The sequence below is a fragment of the Oncorhynchus gorbuscha genome, linkage group LG08, assembly GCF_021184085.1.
Source record: "Oncorhynchus gorbuscha isolate QuinsamMale2020 ecotype Even-year linkage group LG08, OgorEven_v1.0, whole genome shotgun sequence".
NCBI lineage: Eukaryota > Metazoa > Chordata > Actinopteri > Salmoniformes > Salmonidae > Oncorhynchus > Oncorhynchus gorbuscha.
In genome coordinates, this window is record NC_060180.1 from 59,243,791 (window position 1) to 59,264,958 (window position 21,168).

Here is a 21,168-nt window from a genome sequence, read left to right on the forward strand (position 1 = left end):
TCATGAAGCTCCTGACGAGTTCTTGTGCTGACGTTCTTCCAGGGGCAGTTTGGAAATCAGTAGTGAATGTTACAACCGAGGACAGACGATTCTTACGCGTTACGCGCTTCAGCGGTCCCTTTCTGTGAGGTTGTGTGGCCTACCACTTTGTGGATGAGCCGTTGTTGCTCCTTGATGTTTCCACTTCACAATAACAGCACTTAAAGTTGACCAAGGAAGCTCTAACAGGGCAGAAATTTGATGAACTGAATTGTTGGAAAGGTGGCTTCTTATGACGGTGCCACATTGAAAGTCACTGAGCTTTTCAGTAAGGCCATTCTACTGCCAATGTTTGTCTGTGTGCTCAATTCTATACACCTGTCATCAAGAGATGTGTCTGAAATAGCCGAATCCACGAATTTGAAGGGGTGTCCACATACATTTGGCCATGTAGTAAATCATTAGTGAATTTAGCTGCAGATTTGAATATAACATTCTGAGTATTGGGATGTACAGTAACTAGGGAGATATACTAGTGGAAAGGTACCCACTGGGCACAGACGTCAGTTCAACGTCTATTTCTTATTTACATAAAAAGTTTAGGTTAAAAGTTCAGTGAAAAAAATACTTTTTTCAAATCCAATCAGTTTTCCACATTGATTCAACGTCATCACATTGAATTGTTTTGTTGAAATTATGTGGAAACCGTGTTGATTCAACCAGTTTTTGCCCAGTGGGTAGTAAAGTAATATGGTCAACTTGTTTGAACATGAACAAAATAAATGTGTTCATTAAGAACTAAATGTTTCTGGAATTTGAATGTAGATCTCCAGTAGAAACGCCTGCACAGCTAGAATGCTGTTTTATCTGATCAAATGATGTCTGCAGGTACTTGGGTTTGGTCGGCTATAGCAGTAGGCAGTGAAAACAGCCTTATGAACACAAAATGAATATAAACCCTTTCACCAAAAGTAACAGAACCATCTCCAAAGGCAACCAACTGTCTGTCGTGCCACGCCAGCTTGGACAGGACCCATGATCGTATTCATTAGTGCACGCCATAGCAAAACCTTTTCAACGCAAACCGTTTCTTAATGGACAAGTTCAGGTCATCCAACCGTTTCAGTCCTTTTTCTTTCGTTTGGTACGACCCAGGAAAAGAGGTCAAATGACACTGAAATGTTGTTTTCTGACAACTTCTCTGTTGGTTTGCTGCTACAACGCATAAAGCTAATGTTTCCACAGTGATGGTTGACTGGCTACTTCTGATGGTCTTGATGGTCACCTGGCTGCTTCTGTCCACAGAAAACTGTGATGTCATGAGATCTCTTAACAGTCATCTTTATGTTGTATCACAAAGAAGCTTTCATTTTTCTTACTCTTAACAGTCAGTGAACTACCAGTCCTATAGAGAGCTCTTCCCTGTGTTACAGGAGCGGAGGCACTGTGAAGGCATCTATCTGTGACAAGGTCGGTCTGTCTATCCAGGTTCGGGTTGCAGAATTCGGGTAACTTTTCCAAAATTCCCCAGGAATCCAGATTGGATGATTCCCGGAATCAGCAGGAAATCTGAAATCCTCCAATCAGGTATTCTGGAAAACCTGGGAATTTTACCATGCTGGCCTCAGGCCCAGCCTCAGGCCCAGCCTCAGGCCCAGTCTCAGGCCCAGTCTCAGGCCCAGTCTCAGGTGTGGTCTATGTTCCTGGTTGTTAGGAAAGGATGGCAGGGACCCATCGCACCCCGACCAGATTGTCCACGCTCGCTGAGCGCTTCTTGGCAGCTCTCCTGGCATCCTTGTACTTGTCGTCACATAACCTTGAGATCGCCTGCAAGAGCAACAAACAAGATGAATCGATAAACAAACTCGCTTGAACAGAATTGTTACTGCCCTTCAGGCATAGACTAAAATATGTAGTTAAAGTGTTAAACCAAGACTATTCAGAGGTTCAGCTGCCATCAACAGAAGACATTTTCAGATCAGCCGTTGACACAAAGTGCTATATAGTAACCCAGCCTACACTCTACTGCATAGCCTCTGCTTCTCTTGAGGTCTTGGTCAGGCTACTGTAAAATCACCTTGTGACAGCTGCTAATGTACAAAGGGCTTTCTAAAAAATATATAGTTATTGATAAACAGCTAAATTGAGCAGTGGCTCACCTCTAGTCTCTGGGCTTTGTCCCGGCTCAGGGGCTCCAGAGGGAAGCTCAGGTTGTTGGTCTCTGACAGTGAGCGCAGGTCAAAGTAATACTTGGCATAAACACTTGATGGAACGTTGATGTTGAACTGCAAAAGCTCCAGAAACTGACGCTCCAGCTCGTTCCTGTTGAGAAAAAATTGAGAATATATGTTTTTCACAACAATTGATGGCACTCAGCTCACTGTCCTAGAGATCGACAGCAACATATTAGGGGCACATATCCAAAACATCAGTGTAAAAACGAATTGTTGAATGTACAGTACATGGTTTTGATTTCAGGTCCAGTGTCAGACCTACAGTAAGTCAGTAAAGTCTGAGCTTTCCAGAAACACTGTGTACACACTAAATGTGAGCAGTAAAACAGGGCAGCTGAAATTAGCCAGCAGAAGAGTCCCTGATTTATTTTCTTCTTACATGTCCTCCACAGTGATGTCTTTGAGGATCTGGCAATAGTCTACGTTCCAAACAGCCTGGTCATCCCAGACCTTAGAGGCCAGCAGAATGGCTCCCAGTACCATACGCTTCCAGTTCTCTGGGCCAATGTCTATCTCTGCATACGTCAGCAGCCTCTCAACGTACACCTGAAAAACACAGTGGGAAAAATGAATACTAAAGTCATGAGGTAATTGAGGCAACTAACTTTGTGATATTGGCTGCTTCCCACATAACACCATATTGCCTAAATAGTATGTTCATCTCCTGATAATGCGTGGCACATGCAGAGCCATATTACAAATCTGACCCGTATCTGAAGCTTGATTCATACAGTAGCCTCCTGTGAAATCCCTCTTAACCCACCTCTTCTCACCCGAGGCACACCACCCCCCCATCCCTCCTCCATCCCTCACCCCTACTCCCACACAGCCCCCCTCAGTCCCCAGGGCCATCCTCCCTTCCTCCCCCTCAGCCCCCCAGGGCCCTCTCAGGATGACCTCCTGAGAGAAGACAAGGATGTGTGTAAATTGAAGACAAGGCCACAACGTTGATGCATCGAAATGTCACTTGGTGTGTGGAGAATGTGCTTCTGTGATGCTGACGTTAGCTCTGCTCTGGCTGCAGACCATCTGTGTGTTCCTCTGGCAGTAGAGTAGTAGACCCAGGCCTTTTACTATACATTCGTGCAGTACAGGACACAGTGGCTAACTGGCTTTGGCCCCTGGCGGTTGGCCTAATTTTCCTCCACTGCTGCTCATGTCAGTGAATATCACTGGCACTGACACTGGCTGCCAGCCGCCCACAGACACAGGCTAGTTAGGAGGCTTCTTCTGACAGAATTGGCCTGCATCCCAATTCCCTTTATAGGCCTTGGTCAAAAGAAGTGCACTAAATAGGGAAAAGGGTGACATTTGGGAAGCAACCACAGGCTAGTTAACAGCCTCTGACAGACTGACTGACATGATGATCAGCCTGAGACAGGAACACTCCAAGCCCGTGTCTGACCAAGGATAGACAGACAGGCAGTAACCAACAAGACACCAGTTGATCAAACATAAAAGGCTGTAGCTAAAGGGGAGAGAGAATACCTTGGTGGAGAGTTCTGTCTGCCCTGTCTGAGAAGATGTCAGATGAGTTGAGAATTAACTTTTCAAAAAATATATAGGTCTAATTTATGACACCTCTGATGAAACAAGTGTCCCATTGGTAAGCTACCTGGTCAAAAGTAGTGCGCTATGTAGGGTATAGGGTCAGGTGCCATTTGGGACGCAAACAATGGAGACAACCAGTCCCCCTCCTTTACCAGTGTAACAATGGCACATTCTGCAGTGAGCTGAGCAGCGCTGAACAGCGTCCGAACGAAGCGGTAGATCTGTTTCTGCTCGGGGTCGTGTTTGTCATAGTCAGACGGCACTTCAGATTTCTGAGAGAGTAGAAGAACATGAAGGCAATACGAACATGGTCACTGTATAAAACTAAATGTATAGATTCATACATAAAGGCATACACACACACACACATAGTGGGTCAATATGAATACAGGAACTGATTGCATTGGCTGTTACCGAGAGAGGGTGAAGCTTCTCATCAAAAATGTCTTGCCGCATTCCTCCATCTGTGTCTCTGAAACAGGTCATTCAGGAACGCTCAAAGGTCAAATGTTTAACTGGATTGTTACACAAGCTAACCAAACTCTCCATTCAAGGCATTGCTTGCTCACAGTGATAAGAATATTCTTACCTATTCTTGATATGGTAATATATTGCAAGAGATACACTGTAAAGAAAGAAGGGTAGCTGTTAAAGCATTTGTCACAACCAGTACTTTCTGTCTGTCCCATAGGTCAACCCACGTAAACGGACCTGGGACATACACTCACCATTTAATGGTGAATTTAAGATTGGGCTGACTGACTGTGTTGTCATCCAGGAAGATGGTGGAACAGGAGCTGTGTTTTCTTCTAGTTGATCCATGCTATAATAATGAAATGGAATTACAAATACACATCTCTACATTGCTGCAATTATAGAAGCTGACCATTAGTCGAGGGCATGTTGTTACTAGAGGGCATATTGATACATTGAAGAAGGTTTCTACTGAGGCTACCTCCTCAAATGTAGCATGCGATGGACATGCGTGGCAAATTAAGACATAGTTGTGTATTCACTATTTAAAGATTGCTAATCATTGTCAATAATGCAGAGGGTCCTTCACCCCTAACACGTTACCATGAATGATGCAAGTCAGCCCTAACTATATGAATTTAACATGATGTCACATGAGTAGCAATGAAATGGATCCATGGAGGACACACATAAATAATGTTGTACCTTACCTTTGACTCGTCAATGTGTGTTAACTTGTAAAACAATGTAAAGAATTACCATGGGCAATTCATACATTATTATGAATCCGTTACAAAGACTAACTGTCCAATATAAGGAAATAATATATTAGCCTGAATCTATATTTAATACGTATTTAATACTCACATGATTGATGAAGAGGCTCTTTCTTTTTTCACGCACTAAACAGAGATAAGAAGAGAAAGATTGAGAAAGGCTTTTATCCTTTGTTATCAGCATTGTCTTAGAGCAGCGGTATTCAATGTCGGGGTCACGAACTGCAGTGGGGTCGCCAAAATCTTTATATTTTGTTTTTACAAAAAATTAAGAGTACAGGTTATTTTATGGGACAATATACAAATGTTTTTGAGAAAGATACATTTTGAAAAATAAAATGTTATTGAGTAAATGTATTTATTGGTTGATAAGAGATGAAAATGTAATGAGTTGTTATTAAGGTTATTTGTTGATGTAAAAATCTAAATGTACAGATTTGAAGGTTTTGTCATTAGATTTGGGATGGGGTGGGTTTGCGAGAAATTCGTGGCCAAAAAAATGGGGTCCCCAGAAATTCTGGTGAATAAAATGTGGTTCCCGCTGAAAAAGTTACAATACCACTGTCCTAGAGATTGCGTAAGCAATAGAACAAAGCACAATGGTGGATGAGAGTTTGAGCATGTTCAGCAAGACATTCTGCACTGAAACAGCAACGCTTCTATGGACCCTACATGCGTTATTTGCAACATAATGTACAGCGAGAAGCGTATCCAAGTGCACAAAGAGGACAACGTGGTTAATATCACACTTCAGAGATGATTCATTATGGTTAGGGCTGGTGACTGGTTATGAACAGAGGGTATTAGAGGCAGACATTTCTCCACAGCTAGGGGGAAACAGAAGCACTCAGTATTACTGTACATATACACTACTCACCACTTTTGCTGGACAACTCCACTGAAAAACAAACCAAAAGCCATCTACTTCATTTACCGGTTCAACTCAAACACACAACTATCACTGGCTCTCACTTTAATACAATATTATGTATCAAATGTAGCTTCTATCCTGGACAATTGTGTCACTTAACCTGCTATGCTAATACTGTCTTGTTACAGTATAACATAGCTAAGCATGACTCAAAGTTCCTAGAATCACTGTGTTGTTCTAAAATCCTTCCTAGTAAAATGGAAAGATTTATCAGTGAAAAACAGTGTGATAGGATGGGAATCCCAGAGTCTGTAGATACTGTAGTACTTCTAGGGAAACACCCCAGGGCAAGGCATGCATTACCACACAGAGCTGAGCTGGCTGTGTTCACTGGAAGCAGTCTTGTGATCTGGGAATATCCTACTTTATAACATAATACAGAGGTTATACTGTATTGCCAGTATCCATGAGTTTTCCCTGATAAACCTGTGTGTTTTCTTGGTCAGGTCACATGCTCAGGAAGAAACCCTGATACGTCCCCAATGGCACCCTGTTCCCTATATAGTGCACTATTTTTGACCAGGGTCCATAGGGATCTGGTCAAAACTAGTGCACTATGTAGGGAATAGAGTGCCATTTGGGACGCACTCCTGGTTTAAGCTAAAGTCCTGAACGTGGAGTACAGGGCCTACCAGTATGTCCATGTTAAATGCACCCGTTGAGTGACGTCAAAGATTCGTAATTGTTTATTGATTGATTGAGAGCCACTCACCATCCGTCTGAGATCTGCTGAGGAATATTGTGCTGGCCCGAGGATGGTCAGAGGGGTTGTACTCCATGTTCAGCTCTGAGAAAACAAAGACAATCACTCTGTCAGTTACTGAATATAACACCCTATTCCCTTCACTTTAGGGCCCCGGTACAGGAAATAGGGTGCTATTTGAGACACAACCTAAATATTAACCTGTCGGATCAGATGTGTGGAGTTCCTCAAGTTGCAACACAAATGTTTTGCAAGAGAGAGAAAACATTTCATTGTAGACAAACACATGCAACTTACAACTGACCGCCAAAATGTAGGGGTGAGATGACATCATTTCAAAGGTTACATTTATACCCAAAGTTTCTCTCTCATCCATGCATTGACCTTGTTGTTAACTCATCCAGCCAGTATATGGCATCAGACAGAACATAGCCACATGCCTAATTCACACAATAGGGCCAAACCGAGCCAAACCAAGCAGAGCTGTACTGGGCTGGCCTGATTACACATCCACGATAGTTGCTGGAAGCGTTCTGGAAAGGACAATGTGAAAAGAAAATATCCAAACCAGCACAGTACAGTTCAGATGGACTTCATAGACAGACAGGAGGCTATATGTGTCATAATTATAGAGCTGTTGTGAAGGAAGTTGTCAAGGAGATGAGTCTGTGTTTATACAGGACCTCCTGCCCTCACCTACCATCAACCAATCATGTCAATGTGGAGCTATACGGAGCCCTCTGCATTGTTACACATTTTGAGAGACACACGGTAGTGAGGTATGAAGCTCAATTTGGCCTCTGCATGCCTCCGGAGGCTTCGCAATTGCGTCACACCATCAGCACGGAGCCTCCGACCACATTTTCGGATCAAGCATAAATGGGCTTTTACCTGCCGACGGTGATCAATAATAATAATATCATTAAAATACTAATTAATAGCTTTTCTGAAAAACACAGGGGACACAGTCACATAGGCTATAGGAAATGAAAGAGTGAGCTGCCTTAACAGTGAAGCGCCATAGCATGCGTCCCGAATGACAGCCTATTCCCTATTCCATAGTGCACTACTTTTGACCAGAGCCCTGTGTATTGTTTGTGTTATCTGCTGTCCCCTCTAGTACTCATATATAAATTGTTGTTTGTTTCTCTTCACTCTCACAGAGACATTGAAGAATGATTCATGCTTTGCGATTCAGGGCATTATCTACATCACGACCTGGGTACAGTGGGGCAAAAAGTATTTAGTCAGCCACCAATTGTGCAAGTTCTCCCACTTAAAAAGACGAGAGAGGCCTGTAATTTTCATCATAGGTACACTTCAACTATGACAGACAAAATGAGAAAAACAAATTCAGAAAATCACATTGTAGGATTTTTTATGAATTTATTTGCAAATTATGGTGGAAAATAAGTATTTGGTCACCTACAAACAAGCAAGATTTCTGGCTCTCACAGACCTGTAACTTCTTCTTTAAGAGGCTCCTCTGTCCTCCACTCGTTACCTGTATTAATGTCACCTGTTTGAACTTGTTATCAGTATAAAAGACACCTGTCCACAACCTCAAACAGTCACACTCCAAACTCCACTATAGCCAAGACCAACGAGCTGTCAAAGGACACCAGAAACAAAATTGTAGACCTGCACCAGGCTGGGAAGAATGAATCTGCAAAAGGACCAGGACGACTGATCAGTGTAAAGGAAAGAATGAATGGGGCCATGTATCGTGAGATTTTGAGTGAAAACCTCCTTCCATCAGCAATGGCATCCTATTCACTGAAACGTGGCTGGGTCTTTCAGCATGACAATGATCCCAAACACACCACCCAGGCAAACGAAGGAGTGGCTTCGTAAGAAGCATTTCAAGGTCATGGAGTGGCCTAGCCAGTCTCCAGATCTCAACCCATAGAAAATCTTTGGAGGGAGTTGAAAGTCCGTGTTGCCCAGCAACAGCCCCAAAACATCACTAGAGCTCTAGAGGAGATCTGCATGGAGGAATGGGCCAAAATACCAGCAACAGTGTGTGAAAACCTTGTGAAGAATTACAGAAAACGTTCTGTCATTGCCAACAAAGGCTATATAACAAATTATTGAGATAAACTTTTGTAATTGACCAAATACTTATTTTCCACCATAATTTGCAAATAAAGTCATTAAAAATCCTACAATGTGATTTTCTGGATTTTTTCCCCTCATTTTGTCTGTCATAGTTTAAGTGTACCTATGATGAAAATTACAGGCTTCTCTCATCTTTTGAAGTGGGAGAACTTGCACAATTGGTGGCTGACTAAATACATTTTTGCCCCTCTGTATATGAGCTACGGATGGGCGTTCATGTCTCACATCAAACAAATAGTTACACTCATATGCTATACATATGCTATAGTATGGTAAATTACCCTGATGGAGAAAAAGGTACTAAAGGATACTAACAAGCCACTATAGCTACCATTCATTTGGACTGTGTATCATAATGAAGTCTCCATGATAATGTCTGAAAATATACATTTGATACCATTGAACGCTACTCTAGCCCTCACATAGTTACTTTTCCAGAGGCAACAACACCTCAACAACAACACCTCAACAACACCACAACAACACCTCAACAACACCACAACACATCAACACCACCACAACAACACCTCAACAACAACAACACCTCAACAACACAACAACACCACCACAACAACACCACCACCACAACAACACTTCAACAGCACCAACACCACAACAACACCTCAACAACAACACCTCAACAACAACACTTCAACAACAACACCTCAACAGCAGCTCAACAACAATAGCTCAATAACACCTCAAAACAACACCTCAACAACAACTCAATAACACCTCAACAACAACACCTCAACAACAACTCAACAACAACTCAACAACAACAGCTCCACAACAACAGCTCAACAGCACCAGGAAATGGGGGTTTCATGCTCAAACAACAGGACTACCTTAAATAATTGAATAGAATAAACTCAAACCACAAAGCTAGGCCAACTTCATACTCAAGAGTGAGAAAAGTCCCTCAAAGATAGCCTTGTACTGAAATGGAGTACCTTGAAGAGCCTTTTTTGGTCAATTCTGAATAAAGAATTGCCAGGAATGCAGGGAGATCCTCTAACTCCTACAGTGGCCCAAACAGCACCCTATATAGTGCACTATTGGGCCCTGGTTAAAAGTAGTGCACTATAAAGGGAATAGGGTGCCATTTGGTATGCACACAGCTCTACTGTATCCCTTCCCCTGGCAGGCAGACCCAGACCCAGCCAGTAGATTACAGAACAATATACCACAGAACTGAACAGTCAATGACAAGCTGCAAAGGAGTTGCTATGAGGGGTGTTAAAAGGAAAAATATGCTTTCTGCCTTGTGTCGTTTATTCATTGTTTTTTCTTATCATCTTGTTTGAATACAACAAATGGCTACTGATGAAGAGGTCTGAGGTGTTAGTCAGCAGCAGAGGGATATGACCTGGCGGCAACCCAGACAGAGAGCATGCTGGGCTGGCTGTAGGCCAACTGACCCGGAGGGGTGTGCCAGAGCTGAGAGAGGCCCTTTTGGTTATAATTTTCGTTAGCTCGCTGAGACGTGGGGCAACTCTAAATGGGCTGACAGTGTGGATTAGTCTTGCATAAAACACAGCCATTCCGTCAATTTAGCACACTTATGCAACAGAAACCCAGGTTGTGTCTGAAATGGCATCCTATTCACTGTATATTGGACTACTTTTGACCAGGGCTAACAGGGCTTAGGTCAAAAGTAGTGCACTAAATAGGGAATAGGGTCCCCTTTCGGACACAGACCCATAGTATTACACTGAGAGACGTTTCAACACATTTAGAAATTAGAACCAGGAGGTATTCAGAGGCAGAGGTCACTTGAACACAATTAGTTCTGCACCATGGAGCGTTGGACTAGTAACTGGAAGGTTGCAAGTTCAAATCCCCGAGCTGACAAGGTACAAATCTGTCATTCTGCCCCTGAACAGGCAGTTAACCCACTGTTTCTAGGCCATTATTGAAAATAAGAATTTGTTCTTAACTGACTTGCCTAGTTAAATAAAGGTAAAACAAATAAAGAAAGGTACCAACATAAGTCTCTTTTCTGTAGAGCAAAACTGTTTTTAAATACATTCAAGTACACAATACGGTACGTCCATGAACCTTAATCCATTCATTTTATATGTAATCAATCAATTTGAATAAAAGATGGTTCACACTTCTTTCACCTTTCACTTTGCAGTACACAGTGGGTTGCATCGCAAATCCCTTGTGCACTACTTTTGACCAGAGCCCTAGGTGCCATTTGGGACACATTCCAGTGTAGATGAATTGGCATCATCCCTGACAGCATGCAGACAGGAAGGATATGAGAGTTTACCATTTTATTCCATGTCTGTTGATGCCCACTCAGAGCACCACCACAGAGTATAGACCCGATCTGGGACTCGAGCGGGTCCGGATCCAGAATTCTAAATAATGTCACAGGTGTGATCTGATCGGATTGTCACGGGTCTCGGGTATGTGTAATTTTAACAGACTTGTCCGGAAGGGACCATACAGATCAGAACGAGACTGCTGCAGTGTATAAAGAAAGAAATATTTGATCATTTATGCTGCTCCTCTTGCTTTTCACGAGAGTGGAGCGTGGCGCGTGTAGCTTGTTGTTTGCCAATCATGAGTCATCAAAGCGGCAATAGGTTACGGTCATAGAGCCTCGCTCAGTGTGTGGCAAAAATGAGGAGATATCTAATCAATGGAAGATGGTTAGTTAATGGAGTCTACAACTACCAGGAGCCAACAGGCAGGCTGCTACATAATATTCTGAATGGAGTTGTTGTTATTTGTAACTGTAGGATGACAAAGCACATGCACTGCAGCCTCAGTTAGCCTAGTTAGCTAGCTTAACTAGCTTCTCCCGGTTTGATGCAGTCCAAGACAGGTACTAGGTAAATAGTATTTGATGATAAATAACCTAGCTATGGCAGCGATTAGTCTACTATAGCATCTCACTCCCTCCTCCCCGTGTCACTCACTCACAGTACGGCCCCTCCTTGCCTGCTGGAACGGCACCTCTCTCCCTCTCGCGGGTCTCTATATTTAAAACATGTATTTATGCATATCTGGTCCAGGTAGGAAAGCCCCAGGTCCATTACGGAACAGATCCAACTTTTTGGACCCATGAAGACCTCTACCACAGAGCACTACCACAGAGCACTACCACAGAGCACTACCACAGAGCACTACCACAGAGCACGTCTACAGAGCACTACCACAGGGCACTACCACAGAGCACGTCTACAGAGCACTACCACAGAGCACAACTACAGAGCACTACCACAGAGCAAGAGCACTACCACAGAGCACTACCACAGAGCACAGAGCACTACCACAGAGCACGACTACAGAGCACTACCACAGAGCACTACAGAGCACTACCACAGAGCACTACTACAGAGCACTACCACAGAGCACTACCACAGAGCACTACCACAGGGCACCACTACAGAGCACTACCACAGAGCACCACTACAGAGCACTACCACAGAGCACCACTACAGAGCACTACCACTACAGAGCACTACCACAGAGCACTATCACAGAGCACCACTACAGAGCACTACCACAGAGCACCACTACAGAGCACTACCACAAAGCACCACTACAGAGCACTACCACAGAGCACCACCACAGAGCACCACTACAGAGCACTACCACAGAGCACTACCACAGAGCACCACTACAGAGCACCACCACAGAGCACAACCACAGAGCACTACCACAGCAGCACAGAGCACTACCACAGAGCACAGAGCACACATAGAGCACTACCACAGCAGCACAGAGCACTACCACAGAGCACAGGGCACAGAGCACTACCACAGAGCACTACCACAGAGCACACCACAGAGCACCTACAGAGCACCTACAGAGCACTACCATAGAGCACCACTACAGAGCACTACCATAGAGCACTAGCACACTACAGGGCACCACTACAGAGCACTACCACAGAGCACCACTACAGAGCACTACTACAGAGCACTACCACAGAGCACACTACAGAGCACTACCACAGAGCAGAGCACTACCACAGAGCACTACCACAGAGCACTACCACAGAGCACTACCACAGAGCACTACCACAGAGCACTACCACAGAGCACGACTACAGAGCACTACCACAGAGCACTACCACAGAGCACCACTACAGAGCACTACCACAGAGCACTACCACAGAGCACTACCACAGAGCACCACTACAGAGCACTACCACAGAGCACTACCACAGAGCACTACCACAGAGCACTACCACAGAGCACAGACCACTACCACAGAGCACCACGACTACAGAGCACTACCACAGAGCACCACCACAGAGCACTACCAGCACAGAGCACTACCATAGAGCACCACAGAGCACTACCACAGAGCACTATCACAGAGCACTACAGAGCACTACCACAGAGAGCACAGAGCACTACCACACAGAGCACAGAGCACTATCACAGAGCACTACCACAGAGCACTACCACAGAGCACTACCATAGTGCACCACTACAGAGCACTACCATAGAGACCACAGAGCACTACCACAGAGAGCACTACCACAGAGCACTATCACAGAGCACGACTACAGAGCACTACCACAGACCTCTACCACAGAGCACCACTACAGAGCACTACCATAGAGCACTACCACAGAGCACTACCATAGAGCACCACTACAGAGCACTACCACAGAGCACTACCACAGAGCACTACCACAGAGCACACACACTACAGAGCACTACCATAGAGCACCACTACAGAGCACTACCACAGAGCACACCACAGAGCACTACACATAGCACTACCACAGAGCACCACCACAGAGCACTACCACAGAGCACCACTACAGAGCACTACCACAGAGCACTACACAGGCACCACTACAGAGCACTACCACAGAGCACCACTACAGAGCACTACCACAGAGCACCACTACAGAGCACTACCACAGGGCACCACCACAGAGCACTACCAGTCACCTACAAGGCACTACCACAGAGCACCACTACAGAGCACTACCACAGGGCACCACTACAGAGCACTATCACAGGGCACCACTACAGAGCACTACCACAGGGCACCACTACAGAGCACTACCACAGGGCACCACTACAGAGCACTACCACAGAGCACTACCACTACAGTGCAGACACAGGTTGCACCACTGCAGAGCACTATACCACTGAGAGCACCACTACAGAGCACCACCACTACAGAGCACTACCACAGAGAACACCACCACAGAGCACCACTACAGAGCACTGCCCAGAGCAGGTAAATAGCACTACCACAGAGCACCACTACAGAGCACTACCACAGAGCACTACCACAGAGCACCACCACAGAGCACAACCATAGAGCACTACACAGGGCACCACTACAGGGCACTACCATAGAGCACCACTACAGAGCACTACCATAGTGCACCACTACAGAGCACTACCATATAGCACTACCATAGTGCACCACTACAGAGCACTACCATAGAGCACTACCATAGAGCAATACCACAGGGCACCACTACAGAGCACTACCATAGTGCACCACTACAGAGCACTACCATAGAGCACCACTACAGAGCACTACCATAGAGCACTACCATAGAGCAATACCACAGGGCACCACTACAGAGCACTACCATAGAGCTAGGGGCAGAGAGAGGGGAACAGCAGCCTATGCTATCACAGAGTATGCAGCCATACCTGTTTCTGGGTGCCATGAGAGAGAGTCACCTGAGACATGGCTCAACACCACTGACAACTGAACTGACAGAGAGATAATCAGCATTGTAGGTCTACCTCTTTCCCTCTGTCTCAATCTGACACTGTCCTTCTTTTCTTACTCTGAGTATAATTCTGTTGTCTGACAGCAGGTTGTCAAGCAGTAGGATCTAATGCAGCTGAGACACCTTCTGTGGCCAGCCTGCTCCTTCTACAGCAAGGAACAAACAAAAATATGACAAGACCTTGCAACCATGGCGAGGTAAATACCTGTCTATTTACTAAAATTACATTGGTTAACGCTTTAGTCATATCACTGTTTACTTATTTACTTATGTCGCTACCTACTCCAGATGACTCATTTTTCTAATTATACTTAACAAAAACATAAACCAACATGCAACAATTTCTAAGATTTTACAGTTCATATGAGGAAACCAGTCAATTGAAATACATTCATTAGGCCCTAATCTATTGATTTAATGACTGGGAATAAAGATAGGCAACTGTTGGTTACAGATACCTCTAAAGTAAATGGGCCTCAGGATCTTGTTGCGGTATTTTTGTGCATTCAATTGCCAAGCGATAAAATCCAATTGTGTTCATTGTCCATAGTTTATGCCTGCCCAAACCATAATCCCACCATGGGGCACTCTATTCACAATGTTAATATCCGCAAACCGCTCGCCCATGCAACGCCATACTCATGGTCTGCGGTTGTGAGGCCGGTTGGACGTACTGCCAAATTCTCTAAAACGACATTGGAGGCGGCTTATGGCCGAGAAATGAACATTCAATTCTCTGCCAACGGCTCTGGTGGACATTCCTGCACTCAGCATGCCAATTAGACGCTCCCTCAACAAGAGACATTTGTGGTATTGTGTTGTGTGACAAAACTTCACATTTTAGAGTGGACTTTTATTGTCCCCAGCACAAGGTGGACCTGTGTAATGATCATGCTGTTTAATCAGCCACACATGTCAGGTGGATGCATTATCTTGGCAAAGGAGAAATGCTCACTGACAGGGATGTAACAAACAAAACACTTTTTGTGACTAAATTAAATGTGCTTATTTATATAATGATTACAAGTTTGGGGGGATAAAAATGACTAATTGTTAAAGCATTAAACCTCTCACTTAAAGCTTCAGTTATACTAAAGTTATACTTAAACCCAGGGGTGCATGACCCCCTCCCCCACTGTCACGTTTGTCGTAATGAGTAGACCAAGGCGCAGCGTGAGTGGATTCCGGACTGCGGACCGTCTCAGGAGGTTCCGGGCTGGGGACCGTCTCAGGAGGTTCCGGACTGCGGACCGTCTCAGGAGGTTCCGGACTGCGGACCGTCTCAGGAGGTTCCGGACTGCGGACCGTCTCAGGAGGTTCCGGACTGCGGACCGTCTCAGGAGGTTCCGGACTGCGGACCTTCACAGGAGGTTCCGGACTGCGGACCGTCTCAGGAGGTTCCGGACTGCGGCCCGACTCAGGAGGTTCCGGACTGCGGCCCGACTCAGGAGGTTCCGGACTGCGGCCCGACTCAGGAGGTTCCGGACTGCGGCCCGTCTCAGGAGGTTCCGGACTGCGGCCCGACTCAGGAGGTTCCGGACTGAGGACGGTCTCAGGAGGTTCCGGACTGCGGACCTTCGCCGGAAGCTCCGGACTGGGAACTGTTCCCGGAAGCTCTGGACTGTGGAGGTGCACTGGAGGCCCAATGCGTGGGACCGGCACAGGTGGCACCGGGCTGATGACACGCACTTCAGGGCGAGTGTGGAGAGGAGGCAGAGGACATACTGGACTGTGGAGGCGCACTGGAGACCTGATGCGTGGGACCGGTACAGGTGACACCGGGCTGATGACACGCACCTCAGCATGCCCGCTCTGCAGCGTTCTCAACGCCAGCACCTCTCTCCGGAATCTTGCATCGAGCTCCTCACTTGACTCCTTGATTGGCTCCATGTGCTCCCCCCCCAAAATTATTGGGGTTTCTGTGAGCTTCCACCCCGACGTCGTTGCTGTCCTCTCATGCTCCTAGGCGACTCCCGCCAAGGAAGGCAATCCTGTCCGCCAGGATTTCCTCCCAAGTCCAGGATCCCTTCCCATCCAGGATCTCTTCCCAAGTCCAGGATACTTCCTCCTCCTGGGCACACTGCTTGGTCCTTTGTTGGTGGGATCTTCTGTCACATTTGTAGTAATGAGTAGACCAAGGCGCAGCGTGAGTAGAGTTCCACATATTTTAATAAACTGAAAAGCACCCAAAAAACAAAACAATAAAGCACAAACGAAACATGAAGCTACTGGTGTGCACATGTAGACAAGATCCCACTAATAACCATGGAGAAATGGCTACCTAAATATGATCCCCAATCAGAGACAACGATAAACAGCTGCCTCTGATTGGGAACCATATCAGGCTACCATAGACATACAAATTCACCTAGATGACCCACCCACGTCACTATCACGCCCCAACCAACACAGAGAATAAACAGCTTACTATGGTCAGGGTGTGAAACCCACATTCTGGGTAGGCTGTTTTCCGGTGGATTTAGGACCGTACAGTCACCATAGAGCTTGCAGACAGGCTGTGTAAAGGCAAAGCTTCTGAAAGGCTGGCGTATAGTATAGGACCAGCTCGGGAGAGATGAACAGAGGCAGCTGCTGTCTGTGTTGTGCTCTTTCTCTGAGTTGTAAAAGCCAGCAGAGCAGAAAATGGCCATTCTTTAGTTGACTAATCTAGCGGGCAAAGTAACTGCTGTTTGGCAGAAGAAGAAAAAATATTCCTAGTTCTGAGCTAGTAAAGTAAACTCACGTAACCTTGTACATCGCCTTGGTCCGTACAATTGCCCTTATTTTAGCGCCCCAAAAACATAATACTTCCAGATCAACTGCAATGTCAATACCATTGTAAAGCACAATTTCTCCCCTTTCCAACATAATCAATTACATGACCTAAGCGCTGCCCGTTTCTGCATAATTCAAGCAGGCAATGAGCCCGGGTTTTTAAAAATGGCTGGTGCGGAAGCGAAACTAATGCGTGATAGTGAGAAGGAGAGATGTTTTGTGGGAAAATTGCTTTTTTTCACTCGATCTGTCCAACTTATCACCTTATCGCCTCTAAAATGTAAATAAAACACTATAAAGAGTTTATATAATGTGTCATTACATACCTATTTGAAGGTTTGTATCGAATTTGAATTGGTTTTTAGGACGGTGCTAAAGTGATCTTAGAAGTAAACAGTGGCTTTGAGAATGATGATCGCATGCAATGATGATGCAAAAAATGACTAGGTATCCCCCCTTACCCCCGTCACTGTCCATTTCTTGTTTTTAAATGATGAGAGAAGTGCTACACCTGGTGGAGAGAGATTGTAAGACAGAAATAGATGCTTTATGCATTCTGTACGTTACATCGTGGCGTGACATATTGTAACGGAGGGTCCGTTTTTTCAACTTTTCTCCAACACTATAGAGCCATTACCATATCGATCAACGCTTGAATAGAACCTAGTTCACACCCCTGATTTTGAAGTCAACACAGTTGCTACAGTCCCATTAGTTGTCTTTGTAGCCTCGTTTGAATGTTGCGTTTGCGCACATTTGTACGGAATGGGGTTGGTCCGTACAATTTAGCATTATATTATAACAATCAGTGAATGGATTTATTATTATTTTTTCACCTTTATTTAACCACGTAGGCAAGTTGAGAACAAGTTCTCATTTACAATTGTGACCTGGCCAAGATAAAGCAAAGCAGTTCGACAGATACAACGACACAGAGTTACACATGGAGTAAAACAAACATACAGTCAATAATACAGTATAAACAAGTCTATATACGATGTGAGCAAATGAGGTGAGAAGGGAGGTAAAGGCAAAAAAGGCCATGGTGGCAAAGTAAATACAATATAGCAAGTAAAACACTGGAATGGTAGTTTTGCAATGGAAGAATGTGCAAAGTAGAAATAAAAATAATGGGGTGCAAAGGAGCAAAATAAATTAATTAATTAAATACAGTTGGGAAAGAGGTAGTTATTTGACCTAAATTATAGGTGGGCTATGTACAGGTGCAGTAATCTGTGAGCTGCTCTGACAGTTGGTGCTTAAAGCTAGTGAGGGAGATAAGTGTTTCCAGTTTCAGAGATTTTTGTAGTTTGTTCCAGTCATTGGCAGCAGAGAACTGGAAGGAGAGGCGGACAAAGAAAGAATTGGTTTTGGGGGTGACTAGAGAGATATACCTGCTGGAGCATGTGCTACAGGTGGGAGATACTAAGTTCCATCTTGAGTTGATGGGTAGACTACAGTCTGGGATCTGGGAATAATGGTCATTTCAATTGTTGAACCATTGATTCTATTCATGGATAATACAATGTATAAATGTACACCAATGTAATTATTTGTTATGCCTCATCTGAGCAGGATCAGATGGTGACAGGGGTCTCATCGGGGGTCAGGCAGCCAGGGAAGACCAGTCTGACTGAGATGGGGTGACTTTCTGCAGACACAACACTATTTTCTCTGTGCAGCAAACACTGGACAAGCAAAAAGATTGAAAATATTGTAAGACAGTCCGACAAACCTCTAAAGTTGAGGATTGATAAATGCTTTTCCCGTTGACACAAAACATGTCAAACTAAAATATGAGGAAGACCTGGGAGACGCAATTCATGACGACGGATGAATGTTACGTTAGAATGCCCAGTCATGTTCATATAATCTCAGACATAAATTACTGCAGTTTAAGACCATCAATAGAGCAACTACAGTTGAAGTCGGAAGTTTACACTTAGGTTGGAGTCATTAAAACTAGTTTTTCAACCACTCCACAAAAAACTATAGTTTTGGCAAATCGGTTAGGACATCTACTTTGTGCATGACACAAGTAATTTTTCCAACAATTGTTTGCAGACAGATTATTTCACTTAGAATTCACTATATAACAATTCCAGTGGGTCAGAAGTTTACATCCACTAAGTTGACTGTGCCTTTAAACAGCTTGGAAAATTCCAGAAAATTATGTCATAGCTTTAGAAGCTTCTCATAGGCTAATTGACATAATTTGAGTCAATTGGAGGTGTACCTGTGGATGTATTTCAAGGCCTATCTTCAAACTCAGTGCCTCTTTACTTGACCTCAATGGAAAATCTAATGAAATCAACCAAGACCTCAGAAAAAACGTAGACCTCCACAAGTCTGGTTCATCCTTGGGAGTAATTTCCAAATGCCTGAAGGTACCATGTTCATCTGTACAAACAATAGTACGCAATATAAACACCATGGGACAATACTCAATATAAACACCATGGGACAACGCAGCCGTCATACAGCTCAGGAAGGAGACGCGTTCTGTCTCCTAGAGATGAACGTATTCTGGTGTGAAAAGTGCACATCTATCCCAGAACAACAGCAAAGGACCTTGTGAAGATGCTGGAGGAAACAGGTACAAAAGTATCTATACCCACAGTAAAACAAGTCCTATTAATTAACATAACCTGAAAGGCGGTTCAGAAAGGAAGAAGCCACTGCTCCAAAACCGACATAAAAAAGCCAGACTACGGTTTGCCACTGCGCATGGGGACAAAGATCATACTTTTTGGAGAAATGTCCTCTGGTCTGATGAAACAAAAATAGAACTGTTTGGCAGCATCATGTTGTGAAGGTGCTTTGCTGCAGGAGGGACTGGTGAAGTTCACAAAATAGATGGCAACACGAGGCAGGAGAAAAATTTCTCAGCATGTCTACAGATTTTCCCTGTTTTGTTTTGCTTGGAAATGTTGATACTGAGACTGTTATCAGAAGAAACAGTGTAACCTAGCATTTATAGGGGCTATGAAATGCATTGCAATTAATAGAAAGGTTGGCTACCCTCCCACAATGGATGGTAGAAATGTCAAAGTATGTATCACTAGATGATATTTATTACAAAGCCTTACAGTGCATTTGGAAAGTATTCAGACCCCTTGACGTTTCCACATTGTTACTTTCCAGCCGCATTCTAAAATGGATTAAATTGTGTTTTCCCCCCTCATAAATCTACAGACAATACTCCATAATGACAAAGCAAAACAGATTCATATACATTTTTGCAAATGTATAAAATAAAATAAACTTAAATATCACATTTACATAAGTATTCAGACCCTTTACTCAGTAGTTTGTTGAAGCACCTTTAGCAGTGATTACAGCCTCAAGTCTTATTGGGTATGACGCTACAAGCTTGGCACAGCTGTATTTGGGGAGTAACTCATTCTTCTCTGCAGATCCTCTCAAGCGCTGTCAGGTTAGATGGGGAGCGTTATTGCACAGTTATTTTCAGGTCTCTCCAGAGATATTCAATCGGTTTCAAGTCCAGGCTCTGGCTGGGCCACTCAACGACATTCAGAAACGTGTCCCAAAGCCTCTCCCGTGTTGTCTTGGCTGTGTGCTTAGGGTAGTTCTCCTGTTGGAAGGTGAACTTTCACCCCAGTCTGAGGTCCTAAGCGCTCTGGAGTAGGTTTTCAACAAGGTGCTCTCTGTACTTTGCACCATTCATCCTTCCCTCGATCCTGACTAGTCTCCCAGTCCCTGCCACTGAAAAACATCTTCACAACATAATGCTGCCATCACCAAGCTTCACCATAGGGATGGTGCCAGGTTTCCTCCAGATGTGAAGGTATTCAGGCCAATTCTTGGTTTCGTCAGACCAGAGAATCTTGTTTCTCATGGTCTGAGAGTCCTTTAGGTGCCTTTTGGCAAAC

The 21,168-nt window shown here is 44.5% G+C and overlaps 1 protein-coding gene across 4 annotated transcripts in view; it reads right to left on the reverse strand.

Moving 5' to 3' along the window:
• Nucleotides 1-301: 301 nt before the first annotated feature.
• LOC124041920 (cyclin-Y-like) overlaps nt 302-21,168 on the reverse strand; it is a 34,323-nt gene continuing 13,456 nt past the window's right edge. Inside the window, exons 3-13 of one of the 4 annotated variants that reach the window (XM_046360086.1) lie at nt 6,658-6,732; nt 5,892-5,912; nt 5,106-5,140; nt 4,949-4,972; nt 4,493-4,587; nt 4,354-4,389; nt 4,179-4,236; nt 3,917-4,036; nt 2,593-2,759; nt 2,139-2,301; nt 302-1,806 (exon numbers count right to left, since the gene is read on the reverse strand). In XM_046360086.1, coding sequence (XP_046216042.1) covers nt 1,690-1,806; nt 2,139-2,301; nt 2,593-2,759; nt 3,917-4,036; nt 4,179-4,236; nt 4,354-4,389; nt 4,493-4,587; nt 4,949-4,972; nt 5,106-5,140; nt 5,892-5,912; nt 6,658-6,732 — 911 coding nt within the window. In that variant the 3' untranslated portion in view covers nt 302-1,689. The remainder of the gene's footprint in view (nt 1,807-2,138; nt 2,302-2,592; nt 2,760-3,916; nt 4,037-4,178; nt 4,237-4,353; nt 4,390-4,492; nt 4,588-4,948; nt 4,973-5,105; nt 5,141-5,891; nt 5,913-6,657; nt 6,733-21,168) is intronic. The other 3 variants (XM_046360087.1, XM_046360088.1, XM_046360089.1) reach the window with 3 other exon arrangements.